Source organism: Zonotrichia albicollis, chromosome Z, assembly GCF_047830755.1.
Source record: "Zonotrichia albicollis isolate bZonAlb1 chromosome Z, bZonAlb1.hap1, whole genome shotgun sequence".
Classification (NCBI taxonomy): Eukaryota; Metazoa; Chordata; class Aves; order Passeriformes; family Passerellidae; genus Zonotrichia; species Zonotrichia albicollis.
In genome coordinates this window covers 68,027,001-68,048,800 of record NC_133860.1, presented here as the reverse complement: position 1 = coordinate 68,048,800, position 21,800 = coordinate 68,027,001, and the positions used below count along the sequence as shown (strand labels likewise).

At 37.2% G+C, this 21,800-nt stretch overlaps 1 protein-coding gene across 1 annotated transcript; it reads right to left on the bottom strand.

The window, feature by feature from the left end:
* Positions 1 to 3,360: 3,360 nt before the first annotated feature.
* Positions 3,361 to 21,126, bottom strand: CAAP1 (caspase activity and apoptosis inhibitor 1). The gene is made up of 6 exons (XM_074533035.1): positions 20,951 to 21,126; positions 19,769 to 19,969; positions 18,164 to 18,248; positions 17,492 to 17,567; positions 9,774 to 9,847; positions 3,361 to 5,984 (listed from the first exon to the last, which is right to left on the bottom strand). Exons 1-6 carry the CDS (start codon positions 21,080 to 21,082, stop codon positions 5,641 to 5,643), a joined length of 912 nt encoding a protein of 303 aa, XP_074389136.1. The 5' UTR covers positions 21,083 to 21,126; the 3' UTR covers positions 3,361 to 5,640.
* Between the last annotated feature and the right edge of the window lie 674 nt (positions 21,127 to 21,800).

The following is a 21,800-nucleotide window of genomic DNA, read 5'->3' as shown; positions in this document are numbered from 1 at the left end:
CAGTATACCTCTACGTCAACGCCCTCATGAGGCCTGGAAAGCAAGTTGGAGAAGATATCAAACAATGAACCTCAGTTTTGTTCGGGATATAGAGCAAATGGCTTCCTAAAATGATAGTTTAAGGAATGCAATGTTTGTAGCAAAGCAATCTTACACCCTGCAGCGATACAAGAACTGGGACAGTCAAAGAAACAGGAGACTAAAGCAGAGGCAGTGGGATATGCAGTGTAACTGGGATATGCTCTGTATAGAAAATCCCCCTTTATGAAGAAAAAATGCTACAGGTTGATAAATCTTGATGAAGAGCAACCTACAAGTCCTCAGTTCCAACAAACTGGGTTATTACATCCTAGATCTCAGGAGCAGGAAGTAACCAGGTCTCAGCCTTTCTACTGATCTCATGACAATGAGACCATCACTTTATCCTTCAACTTTTCAACTTTTTATCCAAGTAAACAGAAAATAAAGTGTTTAAATTGCAAGTCATTCCCCTTTACTGTTTTACTCCTGTTCACTTTATTATGTAGGGAAAACTACTGCTTACAAGTTGTTTATGCAGTTTGGACTCTGCTCTTAGTACATTACTTTTTGAAACAGACATTGTTAAAGCAACACAGCCCCCTAGTGTGGATGTAATCCAAACTTTAATTCACATACAATGACGAGGCACTAGCTTTCACCAGACTATTTGTACTAAAAATTACACAGACTTCAACAAAAAAGCTCTCACTAAATGATGACACAAATGAAAAACTCAAAACCATATACAAAGAAAATCTGCACCAGCCAATAATTAAGAATGTAGATTTAACAATAATTTGATAGCTTAGATAATTTATATTTGGAACCTTTCAGCTAACAGTTTCGAGTGAAGATTTAGATGCTTTCAAAAAGACAGAATTAAGTCATGGACCTTATTTCTCATGCCTCATATCTTAAGAACTGGAAGAACTTGTTCTTAAGTGGGTTGTCACTTATGTAACATAACCCAGCAGTTGCATTTTCACTATTCATTCTGTTGTGCCAACACAGCAAATTCAATCAGAATGGCGTCTCAGGTGAGAAGCAGATGGGCAGGACAGTGTGTGAATAAGTTTCCTGATGTGGTTCTGTACATATCCACATTAACACTAACTGCAGGGAGGGGACCAGGACACAGCCTGAGAATAAGCAACTACACCAAAATGTATGCACAGTTCCTCACCAGCATTCATACTCAGCTTAAATGTCTTTCCCAGTACTGTTTCTGCCTGCCTTTAAGGCTAGTGTCAACATGCTTAGACTAAACACACTTTTCCAGTTGTGTCTCTTGCCCTGTGCTCCTCTAGCAACCTTAGAAGACTTCATCTGCATCTGCTCCTCTCCCAGTGGATAGGCCTTCAATACAGGCATGTAGAACTGCACACAGTATTCCAGGGAAATGAAGCTGAGACTTCTTATATAAAGTAGGATTCACTGGAGTCTGGAAACACAAGATGCAGGGCAAGGCTTTAGATTAGACAACTCACGGCTTTGCAGAACCATTAGATTAAAAAAAAAAAAAAAATTGAGACTGACAGTAATCAACAATCCCAGGGACAAAAAGTTACCTTTATGCACTGTTTAAATAAATGATAATGCAATGTGAACAAATGAACATGTTCCATTCTCTGTTTATATTTGGTTTGAGGTTTCTTTTCATGCTATTTTTGGGCTGTATAATGCAATAAATACGTAATATCTAGATTTAAATTTTTGCAATCTTTCCTTACCTCACCACAGAATCAAGTTGATTAAGGGATATGTGGCTAGCCCTTCCTACAAGCAGTAATTTTTCTACTCCTTTTATGTATTCTGTTTGCATATTTCAATATTAAAGCTAAAAAAGAGCCAAGAAACATGAGATTTCAGCCCCTCCCCCAAAAAGTCAAGTATTTTAACATCTATATTTGGCCACAAATAAGGTGAAAAAACCTTTTTTCTTCTCTATGTATGTTGCAGATTGACTTAGCAATAAACATGAATGTTTATACTACTGGAACTAAATTGCAGGACTTTATAATCAGTTTTTAATTTAGTGCCTATGCTCCTAAAATTATGCTGTTCTTATATTTCTGGATCAATTAACCACCGCATCTCCTTTCCTGACTAAAGGGCTTATTTCACAATTAATCTTCAATTATCTTCTATGAAAAGGGCATATTTACTGGCGTCAGTGATCTCATAAAGCTAAATCAGTGTTTATAATTTTAAGATAAGTGCATAAAATGCCATATAAAAACTTACTATGCACTCATGCACACAAAGTCTTTCTTCAGCTGATGTTTTTAGAGAATGCTTTAGACACAGAAGGGAAAAAAAGCAACTTTAGTTACAGCAACTGCTTTTGTAAACGTTTTTTAAAAAATAATAGTGACAACCAAGCAACCATTTACCAGCTTTAAAGCTGTAACTCTGTACATTTTGTCCCACTGCAAGGTTTCCCTGAGGTGGCTGCTGCTTTTGAAACTGTGCTCCTTTAAATAGAGACAGGCCCGAGTAAAGTGCTACACATCTGACTCCTCTGGCAAGACTCACAGCGCAGCGCTGAACTGCTCATGTTTCATCTGGCATCTCAACAGTACCTGGCTGGAACAGCAGCATCTTATATCACCTACACAGATTATCTGACTCCCTGTTTTTTCAAATACACTTAGAAACAACCTGTCGTTACCAGTGATCAAAATTTCATTTACTACAATCAACAATTACACTAATTTCAAACAGCAAAGAACATTTTTATAACATATCTTAAAATAAAGTCTCTTGGACAAAATACTTTTGAGAGCAAATACTATATTGAAAAGTGTATTACAAGGGGAACTAATTCTATGCTGTGGAAATATTTGGGATTTGCTTCTCAAAACTGGCAACTAGAAATCTATTTATTGTTCTCTATGAAATCACCGTAACAGCAAAGCCTCCAGAGATAAATACTTTTGACTCTCTGTGGGAGAGTCATTAATCTTTTTATTCATCTAGTACACAGTTAACCCTCCTCCTCCTCAAAAGATCTTTTTCAGGCTGGCCAACACTCAGTGTTTAATAACTGTGTCCTGACAAAATGGTTGATCAAAACCCAGTAACACTATTTTAACATTTCATAAATAATTGAATATATTTTACATACAAATTGCCTCTCCTTCCAAATGAAATAATAAATTTATTTTTCAAGTAAAGATCACAGAGATATTTAAAAGAGAAAAACAAAACAGCTGTATAATAAATATTTCAAATACACTGGATTTTTTTATCTCTTCAGTGATACAAATCAATGCAAGAACACATGTAATTTAGCTGATCTGTTTTTAACCTAAGCAGCAACAGTACAATATCCTAAAAATGAATTAGCACTTGTGCAACCAATCACATTAAGTATTTCACGTGATTTTTTTTTTTATTTTTTGTAAACAGCTTAATTGAATTTTCTTGGAATACTTCTCATCTTTCAATTCCGAATTTAATTAGGCTGCAATTACAAACCTTCTCTGCCATATGCATAGTAAACCTGTTTCATCTCTGTCACACTACTGTTAAAGTTAGCATTAGCTAACTTTAACATGTAGTGTAGCTTGAAATAACACCCTTTCAATGTGCTATGTAACAAAACTTTTAAGGGTGACCTGGGAAAGCAGTAGAAAAATAATAAATACCATACACCTCCATAAAGTAGTCAGTAGAAGGCAATTATATTCTAGTTTATCATTACTTCCACCAGTATTTTTGTGTTGCTAAACAATTGAAATGTGTTGTTTTCCAACATCACTGAATAAACTTCATATACGTGGCTTCTTCTGGTGATGCAGGAAATGCCCTTGCAAGCAAGATTTGCACTTGCACAGCAGGCAAGGTGAGGTACTTGGTGCCTTAATGACCTAAGTACAGCAGCACCGAAATGTATCTTTGAAATCCAACACAGCTCCACCAGTCTATGACTTTGTAAAAGAGAAGACAGCACATCTAAGTTTTGCCACCTGTCCTTCTCTGATTACTTCTTTAGTTTCTCCAGACTCAAATAAAACACAAGTTCACCAAACACCTAAGTGGAATTGACCAAAGACAACACCCACAGATTTTGAGACAGTAAAGTTACCTTTTGAATTGTGTGTACATATTTTCACTTACAATCTCCATTTGCTACAAAATAATAGAAAAAATGCTGACGATGTGGATAACACTAGAGTCAGGTGCACTTTACCAAGGTCACTGACATCACTTAGTAGAAGCACACTGTAATTTTATCAGCTGTATTTAATGAAGGTTTTAGTTTATTATCAAATTTACACTGCACTAACATTTTACAATAATGTTGGTTGTAGAGGAAATCAATCATACTTAAGAAATATACAAGATGCTTGCAAGAGAAAGGGATTTAAAAAGAAACTGGTAAAAAAAAAGGGAATAAAGAGAAGGAAGAAAAGGGATAAAATGAAAGAATATAAAGAAAATTATAAACCTTAAAAGAATTCAAGACATAATATCTGAATAGACTTAAGTTTGCAGTAATATTACACAATACTAGAGGAAATTATGTCGACTTCTGTTGCAAAGCATGTAACTGGCTTTCTAAGTAACAACCAAGGAAAACTCATGAACAAAAATACATAATACATTATTTTACTTAACAAACAGTACAGTTGTAAACTTCATACCTTTAAAGAAAAAGAATTGATGTCTGCATGTGTAAACAAACACACAAATATTTTAACGAGCACTAGTTGTAAAATAATTAAAATAATTGTTGTAAGACATTATAGCATGAAAATTAATTCTGAAATTCAATTTATTTTTAAAGGAATACCTTGAAATGGATAAAAATAGAATTTATATTTTTTAATCTTATAAATAAATTAAATGCCTTTTCTAATAAAGCATACTGAAATTAGGTGGATTTTCCTACTTTCAGGGGACATGAAATAACTACATCAATTGAATGTTAAAAGCTCAAGGTCTTCTGAACTGTTTGATTTATTAAATATTATGCCAAATATTCAAAAGGAAAGCTTTCCAGTTAGGAAGAAACTCTGTGTTTTCTTCAGTTATAATACAAAAGATAAGAGTGGAGAAAAGTGACAAAAACTACATGGCAGTGTAATAATCTCTGCTCTGTCTCTTTCAGGCACTTTCATAACTCTGAAAATAACATGTTCAACTGTTTATTTGAAAGGTAAAAATCCTTCCCTTTAGGAATTAAAATTTTAAAAACTGAGAATACTTTTACACAAAGCATCACATTGTAATTAGAGTACCTACATTATGATGAGATGGGCCCCAAAAAGAATTAAGCAGTCTCAAATTTCTTCCTACCGTAACCATTCAATGATTCCATGTTTCTACAACAACCTTTCTGGAAGGCACCAGATACCTGGCACAGCTCCATATGTGGTGTGACTCCCTGAGGAAGTGACCCAACCCAAGGACATCTCATCTCAGGGAAGCATCAACCACTGTTTGTGAATGTCATGGAAGCAGCACACTAAAGGCAACAAAACCACTGAACCACAGGTCAGGATACACAATACAGTCTGAACGAGGAATGTCACACCCAACCCAAACATAGCACTGAAGAGAACAGACATCACCTTTTTCGAAACAAATAGTGAAAATGAAATCTGAATAGTCTCATGGATGTTTCTTTACATCACCAGCTTTCATCAGAGCCTTAATAGCTCTGGCCCTCATCTCAAGTTCCAGAAGCTCCAGCTGTTGTGCTGATGGCTGAACATCTTCTGATGGAGGAACAGCTAAGGCTGCTGCTTTGGGCTCCTTTGGGCTGGACTCGGCCAACCCCAGAATCTCATTCACACTCTTCTCAATGTCCTTCTGAAGGTCATCTATCTGGCCAGCTCCACTTCTGACAGTGCTCTCTTGCACATCTGGACCATCCTCTTCATTGCATGGGCCTTCTATGTCACTATCATATGCATCTGCATTTATGCTGAGGACATCACTATCTTCTCCCTTGCCTGTAACACAAACATAACAATCACAGAGTTGCTTAACAGAATTCTTTTACCTCAAACTACAAAATCACTTCTGCTTAAAGTGTTACTTTGCAAATTAAGAGAGTGGAAAAAATCTAGAAAAAAAGCTATATGATAATCAACTCCTCTTCTTTGTCTCCTTCAACTTTTAAAGGTAATTTACACAAGTTTTATTGCATCTTTATGCATTATAAAAGAATATGCAGTATAGCAATGCAGCAATAGCAGAAAAATTTATTCTCTCCTGTGAAGTTACATTACCTATTTTTCTAATTAAATTGTCAAAAAAATTTATACTAAGGAAAACTTCTGCAGTGCAAAACTGATTTTCGTTTATCTCTTAAATAAACCTAATTTTCAGATTGCAACTTCAAAAATTACACTCAACTATGTTATGTATTTTAAGAGGCATGGGATTTTAGTGAGACACAAGACTAAAAATTAATAGAAACTCATAGTGCAACTACTCAGAATTTATCATTAGTCCTCCAGATGTATTTAACTCCATATAAAAACATGGCTAAATTTAAGACTTAAGAGTTTTAATTGTGGCTGAAAGTTGGAGTGTATTTTTAAAAACATAATGAAAAGAGGCAGCTCAGTAAAATAAAAGCAAAGCTCTAACAGAACCTAACTAACCATTCTCCCAGTTTGGCTGCAGCAAGACTTGCTTTTGACACACTGCCCTCCGAAGTTCACACTCTTTCAACAGCTTTTGTAAATGTGGAAATTAAGAGCAAGACTAGTTCCAGCTTAAAATGAATAATGTGTAGTCAGATAATAATTAAGTTACTGATTACATAGACTTTATAATTGAGTTATTACTTTTAAGTTTTTATTATTAAATTACTACTTTTGATAATACCATTTTTACCACTTGCACAGGGAAAAAACGGCTTTAGAAAAATGTTATTTTTTTTTTAAACATTTAAAATGCTTTATGGTACTTGGTATTAATAATGAAAATACATGATATTGTGCTCAAAAACCTTGGGAAGATTTATTTTTCTTCGTGTTTACAACATTCCTCCCATCCTGAGGGTGTGGGAAAAAAAATCAATACTGACTACTTCAAAAGTTATAAATGCAATTTCTCTACTTAAAAAAATAAAAGGAGGGAGGAAAGGAAGATCAAAACAGCTCAGAATTGTTTTATGAACAATAGTAATATTTTAAAACATTAGGGTTTTGTTGATTCAGCATTGAAAATTTTTTGTATTATAGGACACATTTCAGTTACTCACTCATGGTCACTCTCTATCAGGCTGCGATCATCACAGCATTTAAGTTCAGATTTAAGAATTCTGCACACTCACCCTGAGAATGCACTCACACAGCTAAGGTATGTGGCACCTCAAAAATTCCAAAATGAAAATATATGTTAAGACATACAAAAGAAGTTTACAGACCACTTTTCATCTTTTTTTAAAGCAAGATAAATCACAATTTTGAAATAATAAAATTTGAAAACCTAAAAATTAAACAAGGCTCCAAAAATTCTCCTCACAGCAGTGTGTATTGAAATGAGATGAACATACCAAGGTCTTCTTTGATCCTAAGTAGTCTTGGCCTGTTCCTACTGTGACAGTAACTTCAAGATTAATATTTCATTTTCATATGCAGTTTCCCCTACTTCCCATACCATTTAGTCATGTTTGAACAGTATCTTTTTAACTTTACCTTGCAAGCCACAATGTGTGCGAAAGATCAGAATGGGAAACAACAGGATTAAGAAACTGTCTTTCTTCACAGTATCAGTCAGTGTTTACCTAACATGCTGGTCAGCCTAGGAGTATTCCCATGGATCAAAAAATCAGCTGTATTAGTGGATCACAGTTCAAAGCCTGAAACTTAACATCTGAGCCTGACCATCCTAATATACTGCCAAAGTCAAACTGACCTGTACAGACTCTGGCTGGGATGGAGTTCATTTTCTTCACAGCAGAGTGCATGATGCTGCTTTCGGATTTGTTTCTGAAGCATGTTGATAACACATGAGTTTGGCTACTGCTGAAGAGTGCTTGAACAGCCTCAGGGCTTTCTCTGTTTCTCACTCTGACCCCACAGAGAGTACACTGGGAGGATGGGAGGATGCAGAGCCTGGACAGCTGAGCCAAACTGAACTAAGGAACATGCTCCACCATACAGCACTGACATCTTCCCAAGTAACTGTCATGCATGCTGAGTCTCTGCTTTCCAGGAAGTGGCTAAAAATCTGGCTGCCAATGGGAGCTTGTAACTAAGTCTCTGGTTTTTGCTTTGCTTCAATGTACAGCTCTTGCTTCACTTATTGAAGAGTCTTTATATTGACTCATATGTTGTCCTCATTTTTTTTTTGCTGACTGTCACCTTTATCCCACTGGGGGACGAACAATTCAGGGGTTGGTAGGTGCCTACTGAGTCAGCCCATCATAGGATTCCTTTTGGAATCAATTGTCACATTAAGAAGGAACAAAATATTAAGTCATTCATGTCTATCCCAGAGAAGCTGGGCAGAACAACCTTGGGTTCTATTTAGAAATTGGAACCTTCAAAACTGTGGAATTCAGGGTTCATTCAGGCTTTTTGGCCTGCAGATGTATAATGAGCTAAAAGGCTTTACTTCCCTCTTTTGCTTCTGTGTTTTTACAGTAATAAGGATCATGGCTGGCATTTCTCATCATTTTTTTCATTTTGGTAACTTTTACTTTTTTTCTTCATCTACAGTTGCAAAATTAATTTCAGCACGCTTAATTTCATTTTTAAATTTTAATTTTATCCACTTTTGCTTATTCTCTCATTCTCCCTTCTTTTTCCCACAGCTTCTCAGGCTGTGGGAAAAAGAAGAGAGAATGAGAGAATAAGCAAAAGTGGAGAGAATGACTGGAGTTACACTTTCTAATCTATACAATAATCTCAAAAGTTCTTAAAAGCTAACATCTTGAGAGGAGTCACTGTTTTAGCCCAAAGCAATCATGATGCTCTGGTTGATTAAGTCATAAAAAAACCAATGATATCACTTGCAGTAACCATCAATTCCTTTTGATAACACAGAAGCGGAAGAAATCTGCAGGAAATCCATCAGTTCTAAGGTTCCTCCAATAGTACAAGAAGCAACATTTAAATGATTATCCACAGTCATAGCAACTCACACCTAAGAGTTTTGGTGCTTTTATTATGTATGACTCTTTTCCATTTGACTCTTCTCACTAACTAATTCAAAAAAGAAACACATTTCAAAAGTCATTCCAAGACACATCTTTTAGACAACATTCTGAATTGTGAAATAGTAGCTGCAAGAAGCAAATAAAGTTAGATTTTGCAGAAAAGAAATGTAGCTTAGAAGAATTTTCAGCATTCTTTGACTGGAAAAGCTATTTCTGATCTTTCTGCTTAGAGCCAGTCAAAATGAAAATAAACAGACTGAGACAGAAACACCTCTAGTTCTAGTGCTTCATGCACAAACTAATATTGGCAATTGTTATATGTGCTGATTTAATGACTGGAATAAAATAAATACTACTGCAGGCTAAAAGTACCGTTTTCTTGTGTAAAAAGTACAAATGTGCACCAGTAACTTCTGAGCCTTTGCATTTTCTATCCTGCCAATCACTGTAGTACTTGAATGTCTCACAAGCTATGTTTTTGCATTTAAGAAGAGAAAGTACACAAAACGAAATACTCTCTCCCAATGTATGTTAATTTTCTGTTCACAAGAGAGCAGTCAGCTACCTGGAATAAGTCACTGCCCAACATCAAGAACACAAAATTTCAGCTGTCTCTACAACATACCTTGCTTTGACTCCTGACCTTCCAGCTTGCTGTCTTCTCTCAGAGAAGAAGTTGAGTCTATACTGTTGTCCTGTCTGGAAACAATTAAGAACACATTTTAATCACCATAATTTAAAATTTAACAGAACATTTTTTAGAAACTAAAAAATTATCAGGGGGTAGGCCAATAAGCCAGCTACAGTAGGAATAAGGACAGAATAAGTACAGAGAGCTAATGTAAGCACTTGAAAATAAACTTTTTTTGTTTTGCCTTGTGATACACAAGAATAAAGCAATTATTTCCACTGCATCCTTGCCTTTTAGAGTAACAATCCTCAATGGCTGTAACTGAGCAACCACAGCTGAGCAGTTATAAGGGAAAAGCTCCTCATATTAGGAGCTTTTCTGTAAAACTCAAAATAAATAAATTGTCACATAATTAGATTGTTTGGAAAAATGATAATTTCTGCTGCACTCAAATACTATTTACTGTATTATTTTGAAAGTAAAAAATTACTTTAATGAAATTATCATCAGACCATCACTAACCTCACCTAAACCAGAATCTTCTTGTTTCACAAAGGGATACCTTTTAAAACAGAAGTATTTACAACTTAGCTATTACAGTGTATTCAGTACTCGCATTTCTCTATTTCTCCTACTTAAAGACTTCTACCCTTGATGTGTAGGGCTCCAACTCTTACACAAGTGTAAAGAAGAGACATTTCAGTGAAAGGTTAATGTCCTTCATGTACTTCACTCACACTAGTTACACAAATTGTGAAAACATTCAGGAAGGATACAGGTAGAACAATCCAGAATCACAGGAAAAGTTCAACTGCCACATCCAGTGAGCATTTTGACAACAGAATTTCCAAATTTCTAAACTGGAGTTAGTGTATCATTGGCTTCATCTGTATTAATACAGAATCAATGCAGCTCTCCTGGCCATGGGAACTTAACAACTGTATAAAAAGGAAGCAGTATTCTGGTGTCACAGATGTAAATATAATGACTAACAACTTGTTTCTCAATAATGGCCTTTAGGGCTTTCCTGAAAGTGAACACAGATCTATTTTCCTTGTGCTTTACAAGTTGTGTTTCTTTCCATATGCCCAATGGTTTTATCAGGAGGAGGAACACCACAGTATTTCTAGAAATCACGGTCTGAGAGGAGAGGCAGTTATTTTCATTTCTATTTCCTTTAATGAAGCAGCAAAGGCTACATCAACAGACTCTCCTTTTTTCCCCTACTTTTTTTAGCCATTGGAACATAATTGTGTAAAGTATCATCAATAACTCATTAAGGACAATAAACAGGTCAATACACTTGCCTAGCAAACCCTGGATGTGAACACCAGTCTGTTCTGCTTATTTACTGAGCCACATGGCTACACTAACTCCTTTTCCAAATGAGATGAGAATAATCACAATATGCCTACACACGTGTAGACAACTGCAAAGAGGACCACAAATCAGATGGGCCTAAAGGACTGTGCTGCCAGAAATCAGACAGAATGAAAAATATACACCTTCTCCAGGATTTTCAGTGTCATGCAGCTGTAAGTAGATGCTTGTAATTCACTAGCAAACCTCAAGCTAGTCTAGACAAGAAGCAGGATGCAAGATCTGGGATTAAGGTATGAAACAGACTGTAAAATCAGAGGCAAAATTCCAAAAGCAGAGTAGGTTCTGCAAGTAGGCAAATTTTGGGACGATAATAGAGCACTAGATAGCCCAGAGATGAACAGCTTCAGCTACCGGGGACAATCACAGGCCTATACCTGCCATCAGAGAGGCCTGCATGCACATGGAAGTCTGAGCAGCAACAGCAACAAGGATACAAACCTTGTGGGCTTCTGTGCCAGCAACCAGGGAGAGATGTGGATTTCAGACCAGCTACTGGTTGGCAGATGTGGATGGAACCACTTGGTTTTTGGCTTTTTGTTTTTGAGCAACTCCTAACAATTTGCTGTATCTAGTTACTTAACTCTTACTTAACTCTTGACCAAAATTAGGTTGTAATATACCCTGATCATCACTAAGAGCAGAAGCAGCTTTGGCTGCTCCTGTCTAATCCTCTTTCACATACATACTTCACCATTCAGAACTCAGTAGTCATGTTCGCAAAGTGGACATCAAAAGTGTCACTCTTAAAAGCCTGATCTCGCACCAGTAGTACTCAGACAGTAGATTTCAGAACTCTGGTATCACCTTAATGTCTGATGAGGAACTGTAATCATCTCTTTCAGAGAAAACAAAATGACCACTATAGTTCAAACATTGGCTGTGAAATTATCCACAATCATTTTAACAACCGTATTAAAAGAAATTACCAACTTTAAAACAAACCACACACTGAAACTTGCAAAGTTTCTTCCTGATGCTTTGACTTTAACAATAATTACAGCAAACTCATATTGCTTTAGAGACTACCTACTGTCAGCAAAAGAATTTTTATGACATGGGAGTACTTTTAGAGCATGTTTTACTCTCTGAGAATTGATTGGATTGGACTGCATTGCTGCTGAACCTTCATGACTTTGCTTTGTAGGCAAGCATTTTGCACCATCTACTGGCCCAACAAATGCATTTTAAGTTCATTGTTCACTTTGGCTTTTAACTTGTTAGCCTTGTTTTATGTGTTTGCTAGTGAAAAATATTTTTCCCTAATTATTTCTAGTGTGGTATACACGTAAGAAAGGGGGGGTCTCCAAACAATGGGAGCAGAAGATATGTTATTCTAAAATTAAGGGACCTTATAAACACTTAATACTCTCTTTTATCATGCTGTGCTGGTAAGTGACAATAGTAATTTAGAGTGTATCCCTTTTGCCAGCCTTTATATTTCTCCCTCAAGATGACAGTTAAGTTCAAAGTCAATCTTCCAAGCAATAAACTCAGCACTTTAAATTTATTATTTTAAACAGAACAACATTTTCACAGTATGATATTTTCAGCAGAAAGAAGCTAACTACACTACAATTTGCTGAAAACAAATGTTGTAAATTTAAATTTACCTTACTTTATGTAGAGCATGCATTTCATGTTGTCATGTGCCAAAATAGTGTAATCCCTAACTGGGCTTACACAAATGGTTTCTGTACAAAATTTGCTACAGGAATTTGCACAGCTCTCAAAGCATCTGGGTGTGAAAGTGATTTGGTACCCAATTCCAGTAGACTTTGCAAAGTGGGGTAAAAACACAGCAAAGGTTAGGAAAAGGAGTACTGGCAGAGGAGCAGATGGCTAAGGATTCACAGTAGCTCTCCAATACTGGTGGCAGGGATACCAGGTTGCAGTGGTCACTGGGGTTGGAGACCAGAAGGAAAAGTATTATTCACCTAAATCTCCAGTGAGACTTGAGATCGGGACCTCTGTTATTTTTGACGTGATGCACCTTCTGGAATTAAAATTTACCTTTGCACTCAGCTCCAGGTCTAAAAACCATTTCTAGAAGTCCCAAGCCCTTGAAAGATTCCTGCAAATTTTTGTTCCAAGGATAGTTTTCAATGATAAATGAGAACCAAAATAATTAACAAGCATTAAGTAGCAAGTTAAAAAAACAAAAGGGAAAACAGTTCTTATGAAATAGTGCTTCTGAAGAAAGGTATCTCAAAAGACAGGTGTTAATCAAATAGTTTAATGAGCTATGCAAAGTCCATCAGTCCTGTTACAGGTGATGTTTGAGGACACCACAAGAACAGAAGGCAGTGGAGCAAATTAGCCAAATGCTGATGTATCTGTTCAGTGACTCATGCAGCTGGTAGTTACAGAGATTCCAAATGCTGAAAATAAACAAATTGTCTTACAGGGGTAAATATCAGATGGTAATTGCTTGCTTGTGAACACGCAGCAACCAGGAGCACAACACATCAAAACAAGACAAAAGTTTTATCTGCTAACCTTTCCAAAAGAAAACAAGCAAACTACACTTATGACTGCAAAGTAGTAAAACACCTATAAATTCTTGAAAGAGCAAATATTAAACTGCAACTTTTCACTTGGGGAAAAAAATAAGCCCAATATGATTTTGAAGGCAGAAGATCATTTACTCAGACCCATATGAACATTGATCATTATAATGACACTAGAATGTTTGTTCTTTTAATGTTTTACTAACACAGCATGTAACTTACTTTCACTTGTTCTGCTGAATGATATTTGAAGAATCAATTCAGGTAAAAGAAAAGAAACAGCTCACAAACATGCTAACACTTCTTGAACAAGATGAAGAATATCTACTTGGTTTTTCCAAGACATCTGACTCCTGTCAATTAAATATCTGATGTTTAGCTGGAAGCTTTATATACAATAATTCTCTTGTTTTAACAGTATTCAATTTCAGACAGTAACACAGAAATGCAAGAAAAATCTGAGAACTGCATATTCAAAAACCTACACAGAGCTGACAAATAACAAAATTTATCTATTGCAACAGCATGTTCCAGTTACTGGCAAATATAGGCCCTGCTTCTTCAATTCTTCTGCATGGTTATTGCAGGATTTCTAATCCTTCACACAGAGTAAGCTGGTGATAAAATAAAAGAGTAAATGTTTTACATGCTAATGTAAGCATGTGAAGCATTTACATAGTTGAAATTCATGAAAAGCCTCAGGATTTCCACTTCTAGTAACAGAATGAGGATATGTGCAAAAACAAAAAACAGAAGATCCAATTTACAATAAGATGCAATACCATCTGAAAGCTTCACAGAAAGATCTGAATTGTGCAAATTTCCTGTAACTAGAGAAACTTCCCTAAATTCCTGCTACTTTTAGCTGGTACAGACAGGAAACAGCCCTTGAGGCTAAGAGTAATTTGCTTATTTCATTTCAAATTTCTCTAGATGTATTGATTCAAGCTTTCTGAATTTCAGTTGATATATGCAGATGGCTAAAGGTACATTTGTTGAATTTATGTTTTTCAAAGGACAATAACAAAAGAAACAAAGGGGTGTTTCCAATCAGTTAAAAAAAACACTTTTGATGAGAGTACAACTTGCTACTCACTTTTTCCCTTTCCACATTAACATTTGAATGTAAAAACTAATACAAGTCAGACTTTAAACAAATAAGGTATAATAGAATGCAGGAAAAAGAAGTCATTTACATGAAAGCCATATGCAAAGAAGATAACCTAGGAAGAACTAACAGTGATTATATAAACAGAGAAAATGCCTTTTTTGTTATGAGAAGTCTTTTCTATTCCCAGGGCAAACAAACTTGCCTACTTAAATCCAGATTAGAAATATAATTAATGATTACAAACAATGCTTGCTTGTCTTAGAAATGCAGTTTTCAATATTCTTTCACATTGGCACCTTAAGCCTCTGTAGTGGCTAACTTGTTGAAACACAGTTTTCTGAAGTTTTGAAAACTTGCATTTATAATTATTTACACACTGGTTATAAAGAAGCTGACCCAAGGCCCAAAGATTAGACTACTTAGTTAAAAGTGCTTGTGACTGTTTACTGTTGTAAAAGCATCGTATTGGTCTACTTACTGAGCACTGAACTTCAAGATTACCATAAAACCTTAATTCTTCTCATCTTCTCCTATCCCTTTATTTTTCTATCATCCAAACAGCTTTTCTGTTTCGCTTTCTTTTTGTTAATGCTACCACACAGCTGAACCGTGGAGCCAAGGTTCTCAGACAGCACCCACTGATGCAGAATGCTATTTTTGAAAGGGAGAAGAAAATCTCCAATTCCTAAAACTTGCCTGCCCAGCATGGAGGGGTCTGAAACCCTAAACTATCAGGATACAGATACAAGAACAAGGGGCACCTCAACCACTGTTTGTCACAGGAAGCAATTTGCTCTACAACTATGAACAACATCTCTCAGTTTCTTTTACCTTTTTGAAAAACAATTTCTTGATTTTCTGTCAGTTACTGAAACCTTCCTAACTGGCATGGGAAAAAAAGGTAAGTGTCTTTGATATCCACTAGCTAAAAAATGGTAAATTCTGATTTTTCTTAATTGATAGTTTTATTCATTAATTTCATCTTTTTAGATTTTTACCAGCTCAAATAATTTCCATATAAGAAAGAATTTACAAGTCTACTATATCAAAGGATCATAAATACATGTCTCAACACTAGCTTTGAAACATCTTGAAGACACAGAACAACCTTACTGAAATCCAGCAGCACTACTCCTGCCATACATCTTGGAGATAAAGAACACTTAACATATTTCGCAATAGTAAATAGCTTTTGAGTTAGACCTTAAACAAAAACCCAAAACAACACATAATATCTCGGGGAATCAAAACATTTGGGTATTTTTTATGGCTTATTTAGCTAGCAAGTCTGTCTTCTCATTCTATTTAGAACTTCACTGGCAAATTATCAATCACTTTACAGAGACTATTCCATATAGAGACCACTACACTACATAAAGAAACCCAAATTTTAGTATATTTAGTAGTTTTTTAATTTTTCTATCTCTTTTTCCAAACAGCCAGCAGAGGGCAGTGTCCAAAATAAGAAAACTAGTTTTTAATGATGACCCCATTCACAGAACACATAGGCAACAAACAGCACAGCAGGATACATTAACAATAGGATCCAAATGGAACCTTACAAGAAACAGTGTCAAAGGGTATTCAAACTGTATCACAAGGAAAAGAATGAAAACTAACTTTGTATCCACTCCATTTTCTAGTATATTTGTATGATGAGAAGTCATCAAAGAAAATTATGCGATAACTTCATAGTTTGTTTTGAATCAAAGACAGGATCAGAAATTAGGTCTCTGCTAAAGAAAAATACTGACCAGAATGTGAAAGCTGAATTAGTGTTACTACCTTTCTCATCCATTTGTTCTTATTTAGGAGGTTTACATAAACTAACCAAACCAGTAGCTAGGAGGTTACTTTAATCCGCCCATCTCTGGTGCATTGTCTTGTAGTGTCTCAGAGGTTTATTAAGTGTGTCCTGAATCTGTGGACCAGCTGTAATCAGGTCAGTGTTGAAAACAGAAAAGCTTATTAGTCTTCTATAAACAAGTTAGTCTCACTAAATTTGATGCATTGTGCATGATAACTAGTAACTTCCCTTTTCCCTTCACTAAAGTAGTGAAGGGAAACTATCAAACAGGTGAACTCCTGACAAAGAAATGGTCTTTAAAAAACAGAGAAGCATTTTAAGATTAAATGCTGTCTTTTACAAAACTGCCTGATGCCAAGGTAAGAGCAAGAGACAAAAAGCCTCTGTTCTTGAAACTCTGGATTCTGTAGCACTCCTGATACAGAGTGCATTGAACAGGTGAGTGTCAGTGCTGCTTCAATTGTGGCAGGATTGCGGCAGGAATGAAGGACCAGAATGAAAAGTTGAAAGACAAGGGATAAATCTCAGTTGAACTGAAAGTACACTTAAACAATTCACTGACCTAAGTGGGAGGGGTTTACTGCTTTAGCTCACACAAAGACAACCTAAATCACACCACTTCTGTTGCAGGACACAAGTACGAAAATTTAATTACCACAACTCAGCTGAGAGGTGCTATGCCACTATGAGCCCAGTTATGTGCTCAAGATATACTTAAAGTCACAAAGTGACAACATCATGTCTGTAACTTTAGGGCTTGCTAGTAGCCACACCTCATTGTCATTTAACTAGAGTAATTAAGGATATAACAACTGCGTCTTTCAATTATATATTTGATCATTTCTCATGAAAAATCTCTGAATTGTTCAGTCTCCTTAAATTAAGTGTTTTATCTTTTACTCACTGACTGACTGAATCACCTCCAGTCTTGTCTCCTCCATCTGCCTCCTCGTCAGTATCAGAATCAGCTCCAATCTTGCCTAGATATACACAGTTTCAAACATGAAAATTTAGGAAAGTGATATAATTAATATTACATACTTAGGTTTACTTTTAATTATTAACTCTATTGCAATCAGTGGAAGAGGATTTTTCCCAGTTAAAGCAGAAGTTCTAAAATTAGACTTAGTCAAAACCAAAACCCTTATTTGGGAGTCTTCTGTTGGCTTCACATACATTTATACTGGATTACAAAAAATCTGATTAGCTACTCTGATTGGTACAATACTGTGGATGCTAAAAATAAAGTACAGAATTAACAGCAAGATACTCTGAAGCACTCAGACTCGAAGAGCTTTTCTTCATTGACAAGACAGCAATATGTTTACAAATAAGTTCTATATTCCTTAAATATCACGTGCAAGTTTAATAAAGCTGTGAAAAGCTGGAATGTCATTTCCTTAACCAAAGTACATGAATTGTGTGTCTTGGTGGAACTGAGCGATTATGAACACATTAATATATACTTACTAGTGTGTGTCTGTACATATACATATATATTTTTAAGTTGCTAAATTAAGTGCAAATTCGGTTGAGGCAGACTATTTTCTGGTATACAGTGGAGTTTCATTCATACCTTCAAGTATCTTCAACAGTTTTTTTTCAGATAACAGCTCCAACTGCTCCATGCAAAGCCTTTTGATTTCATCCATGGAACAGTTCTAAGAAGACAGATAAGACAAACCACAAGCTACTAAAAATTTCTGAGAAGAGAGTAATTAAAGTTGTAATGAAGATTTAACTTGGATTAAAGCCTCTCCCATATTCTGATCTGCACTGATGCAACTGCAGTAGAAAACCAGGTGTTTCAGCTATGACAAGAAATAGCATATGTGTGGGTTTCATCTGAAAAATTAAGCAATATACACTCTATCAGTTACCTGACCTATGGCTCGGAGTCTTTACTGCAGCTACAACACTGAGCACCACAAACACCAGATCGTATGTGTGAAGCATGGAACAGCAAACAATTGTAGACTTCGTTATTCCTAGTTCTGCACCACTAGGGGGAAGCTGGGTTATGTAATTAAGCTTGCAAAGATCAGAGGGTACTGTTGAATGGAAGTCCAAAAACTGGAGAAAATAATCCTATTGACAACATACCAACAGATGCATATCACAACACAGAAAATAAAGCAAGCATGTAAACTGCGATTCATTTCTCATGCTTGGTACATACCATACATTGCCACAGTTTTTACTGGTATTCCAGTCACCTTCAAATCTCATACCTCTTGCTGACATTTGGGAATTTCCCATTTTCAAATGAGCTCTGATACCTCTGATACAAGTACCAAAATTAGGAGCTGCTAAACAGGTTGTAACACCCTCAGTCATATTTTAAGTTTGGTTCTATACTATGAGGCCATTTCCCTACAAACTCAGTAATGTCTTTCCTTCCAGACTCTCAACTTCTTCTTCTGCCGGAGATGAGAAATGGATGAGCCTATGTGCAATTTACCATGTGTTTAAAAAGAAGTCCAGTCTCACTTACTAATAATACAACTCATTAAGATAAAAATTTGAGATAAAAAATTTACAACTACCAACAAGCATTACACAGATGACATTTCACTTGCAGCCTCTTCTTCTGTACAGGCTGCTACCCTAATTTATTTTAAGTCCTACTTAAAGTTCACAAGAGTCAAAAAGCATTTGATCCAAGCCAGTAAAACTCCGCCTTTAGTCCATAGGAGCTACAGCTTCAGAAGCTGTTTATGAAGAATGGGCTTTATTTTCTTATCTCAGACATTGCTTTAATACCATACAAAGAAAATCAGTTGCCACAAGCAGAAATCAGTATTTTATTTACAAATCAGCATATTAGTTAGTGAACAACATTACTGTATTTACTCCTCATAACCACGAAAATCCTTTTGCATTTAACTAACCAGTACAGAGGGACAGTCTAAAGCTAAACCTGAAGTTTAGAAATGATTGAGCAGTAGCAAAAGGAGTAACCTGGAATAACAACAGGAAATCTTTAAAAAGTCTCACTTCCAGACACATGACTGGGAGACTACTTAAGAAGAGTACTTAACTTCATAGAAACTTCTTTAGTTGAGAAATATTCAGACAGTTTTTAAAATGTAAATGCACTAGGCTTGAGAGATAAGTATTTTTTGTTACACAAGCATTCAAGATCATGGTAAATATATAAATGGTCAGTGTTTTTCAGTACCTTTAAAGTATCGGGCAGCATCTTCTGTAGTTTCTTCTCCCCTATGACACAGAAACACTGTTGAAGCATTTCCTTTTTGTCCCCAATGTAGAAACTGACAGGTTTGAGTGACACAGTGAGATCTAATCCTCCTTCTTCTATATCACTGGGTTGTTCAGCTTCTTCCACTTTTTCTCCAGAGAGTACATTGCATTTTGTTTCCTAAAATCAAAGAAGGCACATTTTCTAGTGAATTATAGAAGACAGAAAATTACAGCTTCACTTGTGCTTGCAATAATTTTCCCTTCATAAATGCAAGGTACATCTTAACGTGGGCTTCTCAAATTCCAGTGTTTCATATTGCAAGGTAACTGCATTACAGAAATTACGTATTTTATTACTGAAAACATTATTGTGCTAGGAAAATTTTGTAAACCTCCATGAAGTGAAAATTACTCCTAAATATTAACTGGGAAATACTATCTGCAAATACTTAGCAGGTGCTTACACATGAAGGCTTGCTTTAATGCAGAAGAAATCCATCTGATTAGCTGGGCAGTTAAATCATAAAGCTCATCATTTACAGCTATCCTGCTAAGATTGGCATACAATCCCCTGTCTGGCAGAGTCTTCACAGAATCAAAATGGGCTTCAGATTAGAAAATGCACCCTACATACATCAGCGGAGGACCTCTAGAATAAAAAAACTAATTAAACAAAAAAACAAACAAAAACAAAACCCGACCAAACAAAAAAAAAAAAAAACCAAAACCAAATCACCAGCCAGAAATATATTTTGTCAGCCTTAGCATTCACTTAGGCGTGCATGTCACAACCAATTTTTGCACCAACACATCCTTGAGAAGACTCAAAAGGCCAGAAGTGTGAGAACCACGACGGGCGCTACCCGAGCTCGTACGCCACACCCCTCACACCTGGGAAGCACAGATGGGCGTCCCCGGGATGCGCGCCCGGGCTCGGCCGGCCCCGCCGCTGCCTGTGCCTGTGCCTGGGCCGCCCGTCTTCGCGCCGCCCTCCCTGCAGCTGCACTCCGACCAGCGCGACTGAGCCCGGCCCTTCCCGCAACCAGCCCCGGCAGGGACCGCGGCCAGGCCTCTGCCGCCGGGACGCAGGACCGGGACGCGCCCGGGAAGGCAGAGGCGGCACGGCACCGGCCAGACCCCGCGACTCCGCCCGCGCTACCTCCAGGGCACCGTGGCTGGACTCGGTGCTCCGCCGCTTCCTGTCGCTGCCGTCCGGTCCCGGGGCTCCCTCCGGGCAGCAGGAACGCGAGCGGCGCCGCTTCTTCTCCTTGGAAGACTTCCTGCCCGGCATGGCCGCGCCGCGCGCACGCCGCACGCCGCCGCGGCAGCGCCGCTTCCGGCCCGGGACTTACGCGCAGCGCCCCCTGCCGGCCCCGCGCCGCGGCCTCCGCGCCCGAGGATCGAGATGGAGGCGCTGGGAATGTACGGGCGGATGGCTTGGGGAGAGCGAGGCCCCAGTAAAAATGCAGCCACGCGTGGGCACGGGACCTCTTTACACAGGTGGAAGATGTGGAAAACACATCTTTCGAGGAGCTGGGGTTGTTTAGTGTCCAGAAGAGGAGGCTCAGGGCTGACCCCATTGCTCTCTAAAACTCGCTGAAACGAGAGTCTCCTGCTGTGCCTGCAGTGAGAGGACAAGAGGAAATGGCCTCAATCTGAGACATGGGAGATTCAGATTAGATATTAGGAAAAACATTATCACCATCAGGGTGGTCACACATTGGAATAGGTGTCCCTGATGGTGGAGTCACCATCCCTGGAGGTGTGCAAGACATGTGGATCTGGTGCTGGTGGTGTGGTTTAATGCTTCAGTGGTTACAGTGATAATGCTGGGTGGATGGTGGACTTGATGATTACTTAAGGTTCTCTTCCAACATGGATGATTTTACGATGATTCCACAGTTCTATCCTCTGTAGCTACTGTTTAATTCTGACCTTTTCCCTGACTTTCAACCTGTTTCAATGCTGCAAGGACCTGCAAACTCCTCCCTTGGCAGCTGTTTTGCATT